The sequence below is a fragment of the Bos indicus x Bos taurus genome, chromosome 3, assembly GCF_003369695.1.
Source record: "Bos indicus x Bos taurus breed Angus x Brahman F1 hybrid chromosome 3, Bos_hybrid_MaternalHap_v2.0, whole genome shotgun sequence".
NCBI lineage: Eukaryota > Metazoa > Chordata > Mammalia > Artiodactyla > Bovidae > Bos > Bos indicus x Bos taurus.
The window spans coordinates 30,920,022-30,926,158 of record NC_040078.1 but is presented as its reverse complement, the minus strand read 5'-3'; the positions used below and the strand labels follow the sequence as shown (position 1 = coordinate 30,926,158).

The window sequence follows — 6,137 nt, the reverse complement described above, 5'->3', positions numbered from 1 at the left end:
TAGTCCTGCTGGTACTCACTCACTGCCTTTAATCCCATCCCCCACTGCCACCACCCGCCCATCTCTCTTCTGTTTAATAGGGGCCTGTCCCTCAGATCAGCAGTCTCTTAGCCTGCCTCATCTTTCACTCCTTCCTGTTGGTCTTCATTTCTTTCGACTTTTAATATTTAGGTATAATGCATTGTAGAAAACACTATTTGGATACAAAGTTAATTTAAAAGACATTATCCTTTAAGGATCTTAGAATCTTTTAGAGAAGGCACATGACTTAACACCTTACCTGCACAGCCTGTAGCCAGTTTCTCTTATGTAAAAGTAAGAATGCCAGCCTTAACATAGTCCTGCAGATAAAAGCCAATGTGTATTATTGCCGGGCTTGATTAATAGCATGAATCCATACTCTATATGAGAGTATTCATATCAGATCAGATCAGATCAGATCAGTCGCTCAGTCGTGTCCGACTCTTTGCGAACCCATGAATTGCAGCACACCAGGCCTCCCTGTCCATCACCAACTCCCGGAGTTCACCCAGACTCAAAAATGAAATCAGGGACTTCAGATTATTTCAAAGACTCAAATATATCCTGGCCCTGAGGATCTGCTTGCAAAGTCTCATGACCACTCACGGCCTCATTTCTCTTCCTCCCTGTTACAGAGAGTACTTTCTTCTCAGTTCTCTCACCTCCCCTTACTAAGCACATCAACCACTAAGTTCTTCGCCAAATTCTCAGACCCACTCAGGACCTTACTATAAGAAAGATAACAAGGAATTTTTTTTCTCTCAGCCTTTCTGAGGTTTTATTTAAATGCCCTCAGTGGTCATAGGGCAGAAGCCCAAGGGAGGAAGCTGGAGAGAGTATGTTTCTCATCCCTGGGAGGCCTAGCTCCTGCAGCCAAATTACAGCACCAGTGAACAATGTAATACATTCCTGGACAGGTCGGTGGGACCCTGGGCGCCTGGGCCTTGTGGAGAGAGGTGCCAGACACAGAGCTCTCCGTAAGCAATCCTGCAGAGCTGCTCCCTGGGTGCAGAAATGAAATACGGGAGAGCTTCACATTACACAGAGACCTGTAGCTCACACCTGGTTATTGATGGCCTTGGTGAGGCCTCTGCCTCCGCCCTCCACTTGGGAACTGCCTGCTACTATGGGGGTTGGGCGTCTTTGAAGCAGTGTTGGAAAACAAGAAAGAGATGTTTCCTTTTCTCTCTTTGCCCTATCAGCCTGCGCACAATCATGAAGGTATATACACACAAATATGCACAAATATAGCATATACACATAGCTTTTCTTAGGCTATATTCGGGTTCTCGTCATCCTCCTCCTCCCCGACAATAAAAAAAAAAGCAACCAGATTTCAATCAAACACTTCAAAAATTATATCAACAACAGGGTGTTCAGCTGTAACCAAGGAACATTTTAAAATTATCAACATGTAAGCAGCTGTTGGTTTGGGACTGGCACCCCTCTGGGAGATGGCAGGGGAAGGATACAGTAAGGGCATGGAAAGAAGAGGTCAACAGTGGGCAATTCCCACCCAGGCACTGTGCCTGAGACTGTAGAACTTGCCATGGCTGTTTCACACTGCAGAGAGTGCAATTTGTGTCCTCTGTCCTGTGCATGAGAGGGCAGTCTTCTATGACTGCTTGAGGTATGATTACTAAGCCTGCTGCTCATGAGCTTTTGTTGTCATTGTTTTAATTCTTCCTGGATTAGAAAACAGGATAACTTTGGGTTCCAGAGATGATTTCCACAAGAGAAAGGCACTAGAGGGGAGCAAGCTGTGGCTTTACTAGGGTAAATATGTCACAGTTGCTGCACTAGACTGAGCTTTCCCAGAAGCTAGTGATTGGCTGGTTTCAGGCAGAGGCCAGAGAGGTGTCAGTAATATTCCTGTCCCTGCCCCCAAAGGTCAAAAGGATAGAAGAGAGGGAGTCTATAGGTGTGTTTTCCCACTTTTCATTTATGGCTTAGGGCTTCCCAGATGGCACAGTGGTAAAGAATCTGCCTGCCAATGCACGAGATGCGGGTTCAATCCCTGGGTCAGGAGGATCCCCTGGAAAAGGGAATGGCAACCCACTCCAGTATTCTTGCCTGGGAAATCCCATGGACAGAAGCCCATCGGTCTACAGTCCATGAAGTCACAAAGAGTCAGGCACAACTGAGCACATATTTGTGGCTTAAATGATCTCTCAACATCACTGTGGTTATTCCTCAGTTACTTGAGATGTTTTAGTCATCCTGGATTTGAGAAAGCAAGGTAAGCACTCTCCCTTTTGTCCTCTAACTCTGAACTGTTCTATCCTAAAATTTACCTTTGCTCACTTTCATTCTGCCTACGAGTCTACAGATGGATCAGCTAGGCATTGGAATTCTCTTTCTTTGGCCAGAACAAGCAGAAATAGGATGACTTTACATCAACCCCAGTAAGCAGACTTGACCAAACAAAAAGCTCAACTGAGTGAATAAAAAGAAAAAGTTTAATCCACAGCTGTTCTTTTTTGACAACTTTCAAGGTGAGGCTTCCCCAAGAATAACTGTGATGTTTATAAAAAGGTTTCTTATGTATAAACGCTTTTGCTTATATGTAATTGTCTCACCAACCCTGTGATAGGAGTTACGCTCATTGTGCAGGTGCTGTTCAGAGAGGCTCTGTGATTTGTCCAAAGTCCTGTGGATATTGAGTAGCTCAGCCAGAACTCACACCAAGGGCTTCTGACTTCAAATCTTGTGTGTTTTGCTCAGAAACTGAGGGTGCCTAGGCTGGAGGCAGAAGAATCCCAGCACCTTTAGAACAGAAATTGACACAAAATATCCTAGGAGTATACATGAGCAGAATTTACAAAAGCAACAGCTTAGGGCTTCCTTAATCTCATCAATGAATCCCTTTTTTGCCATTTCTGTCACTAACACCACCACTACCACATGATCACTATACTACATTTAGCGGCCCATGTATAATCAGCTCTGGTTTCTAATTCTGTTTTCCTTTTTCCTTTTACAGATCAACAGTTCATCTTTTGTTTTAGTTTTATCTAGTCCTTTTAAAAATGCTAAATGTGTAGACAGAGCAGTAGTCACGAGAAGCCATGAGAGGAAGTTATTGAGAGGAAGTTATTAAGGCTTTGGGCTTTTAAAGTATGTATTAGAATTTCCTTTGAGACTTCAATCTTTTTTAAACTACTGTCAACCCCTGGGCTAGGTAAGTAAGAACAAGGAATGAGAGTGCTAAACAAACAAAAAAACAACAAAAAACCACACACACACACACAAATGGTCTTATCCCAGATCAGATGCCTACTCACAGCCTAGTAAAAATCCTGAGACCTCGAACCAAGACAAGCTATTTATCTATACCAAGGCAAAGAGTATCTATCTACCTTGCAGAGAAACCCTTAAAAGACGAGGCAGAAAACAGATTTTCACTTGATCAAAAACTTTTGCTGCCCTCAACCCCTCCTCCCACACTTATTCAAAATCAGACTTCTGTTTAGGTCCGAGACTGTGAGACAAAGCAGCTCTAAGAGATAATGTGTGCAAGAGGAACCCTTCCCTGTTCAACCCTGGAATGCATTCCATTAGAGACAGCATAAGCCCTTACATACCCTACCTATCCCACTCCTGTACCCCAACTGTGAAGGCAGAAGGGAAAGCTGCAGGAATACAACATTCATCAATCATAGATCTAGGATGCTGCAGCTCCCTGACCTGGGCCCCAACTTGAGCTAGGGGAAGAACACCTCATGAAAACAATCTACCTATAGTTAAGATTCCTTCCAGGGCAAATCTTACTTTTTGGTCCATCGATCTTGGCGCTCACTGTTCTCCCTGCTTCCCACCCCCACTGCCTCTGCATGTGGGCTCAGAAGTCATCATCTAAAGAATTCCATTGCTCACCTCCTGCATAGCAGCACAGCCCCATGAGGCCACACACCAGATGGAGGGGATAAAAGTACGAGGTCATGGCTTCTAGCAAGAGGCTTTTTCTTAAACTAACCCTGACTCCTGGAAAAGAGGCAGAGCAGGAGAGTGTCGAGTGAGCTGCTGACGACAGCAGCTTCAGAAGTCTTGTATAAAGAGCTAACTTAGCTTTCAGTGGAAATTTCTCTACTCCTGGTCTCACATCTACTTCTTAAATGTGTTTGAATAGAATGCAGGGACTGTCAAACCAAAGGGTTAAATCTTGCCCAACTGTAGGAATCTATTCAACAGATTGCCACACACATGGTAAGGTGGAGGCCAAACCCTGAACACGTGCCCCGTTTCTCCAGGACTGTAACTATGAAGAAAGGGAAAGGGTATGGAAAGTGGACTAGAACTCAGGGGAGAGAAAGGTTGTCAGTAGGCCTTCAAAGTCTCTGTGTATTAATATAATGTACACAAGGATGGGGATGCAGGAGGCGCATCATTCCTAGAACCATTAGGCTTACTGGGTGACAATGTATGGAATCAATAACTACAAAGGAACAAAACAATTTAAGCAACAGACTGAGAAACAGAATTCTCAGAATAAAGGAATCAAGTGAATGAGATTAATCAGTCTTTCTATAGGAGGTGGCTTTTGAGCAGGATTTTTAAAAGATACAGGATGTTTTGGTTGAGAACAGACAGAGCAAAGAATTCTAAGTAGAAGGAACTGGTTTATGCTGAAACTTAGAAGCAAGAATGTGCAAGCAATATATAAGGAATTTCAAGCAAGTACATATTATATACACTGGGGAATACAGAGAAGTTAGAATGCTGAGATCAGGGCTTAAATAATGTGAGGTGACTACATGTGCCCAGATTGTCAAATGGCTCAGAGTTCCCTACAGAGCCACACAGTATCTTGATCTATGTCAGTAAGCACCAGGGCAGCTATGGGAAAACACAAGGATGAGTCCATTTGTTACAGACAGAGGGACTAGAAGAGAGCTACACTGTGAAACCCAACAAAATGCTAAATATTGTTCACTCTAGCTCCCTATCATTTGAGATTCTGGGCTAAATAAGAGCTATCAAATATCCTATCCAGAACTGTGATACATTAATGTAGGCTAACAGGCCTAGAACTTGGTGTAAATCAAGCCAAACACTTATGAAATTAGAATGTAAAAAAGAAATTCTTTAAAAATAGAAAATACATGCTTCTTTCCCTGACTCTTAAACTTGACTGGTCTCCTATACCGCATTTGGCATATTGGACTTTTGAGGCTAGCACATTCATCAGAGCTGAGTGAGCCGAGGCCATAGTGGAAAGGAGGAGAGCTATGAGAGACTTTTAGGGACGACAAAATCAATTCACTGAGTGACAGGATGGTTCTGGTGAGAGCTGGACCATAAAGAATGCTGAGTGCTGAAGAACTGAGGCTTTCATATTGTGGTGCTAGAGAAGACTCTTGAGAGTCCCTTGGACTGAAAGGATATCAAACCAGTCAATCCTAAAGGAGATCAACCCTGAATATTCACTGGAAAGACTGATGCTGAAGATCCAATACTTTGGCCACCTGATAAGAAGAGCTGACTCACTGGAAAAGACCCTGTTGCTGGAAAAGACTGAGGGCAGGAGGAGAAGCTGGTTATAGAGGATGAGATGGTTGTGTGGCATCACTGATTCAATGGACATGAATTTGAGCCAACTCCAGAAAACAGTGGAGGACAGAGGAGCCCGGCATGCTGCACTCCACAGGGTCACAAAGAGTCATACACAACTTAGCAACTGAACAACAGAACAGGCTGCTAGAGCAACAACCAAAGATACAAATCCTCATTTCATAATCTTCACGTTAGGTCTCTGGCTTCTTGCACTTGTTGAAGGTAAAAACAGAGCTATTTATTGGGCTTCTGCCATTTTTTAACTGAACTTTGCTAAACTCTGAGGATAAAAACCACAAGGGCAACCCTGTTCTTCCACAGTACTTTTCTGGTGCCACTTTCAAAAACAGAATATTGAAATGTGTGTGTGTATACATATATACATTTGTGTGTGTGTGTATATATATGTATATATTTATATTTATGAACACTGAATAAGCCAAAAGGTGAGCAATATATTAACTTTCTGCTTTACTTAACTGGCACAATTTAGTGCTGGACGGGAGGCAACCACTTAACAGTGATAGCATTTGTTGGTATCATCTTAGTTTTTTCCTCCTCCC

At 43.1% G+C, this 6,137-nt stretch overlaps 1 protein-coding gene across 11 annotated transcripts in view; it reads right to left on the bottom strand.

Moving 5' to 3' along the window:
- The window catches only part of ST7L (suppression of tumorigenicity 7 like), a 143,140-nt gene that overhangs the window by 56,378 nt on the left and 80,625 nt on the right, over positions 1-6,137 (bottom strand). For 10 of the 11 annotated variants that reach the window (XM_027536165.1, XM_027536158.1, XM_027536150.1 and 7 more), the window contains one exon: positions 2,463-2,787. The exons of the other annotated variant lie outside the window; for it this stretch is intronic. In XM_027536165.1, coding sequence (XP_027391966.1) covers positions 2,722-2,787 — 66 coding nt within the window. In that variant the 3' untranslated portion in view covers positions 2,463-2,721. Of the gene's footprint in view, positions 1-2,462; positions 2,788-6,137 lie in introns of those variants that run through there. 11 annotated transcript variants of the gene reach the window in all.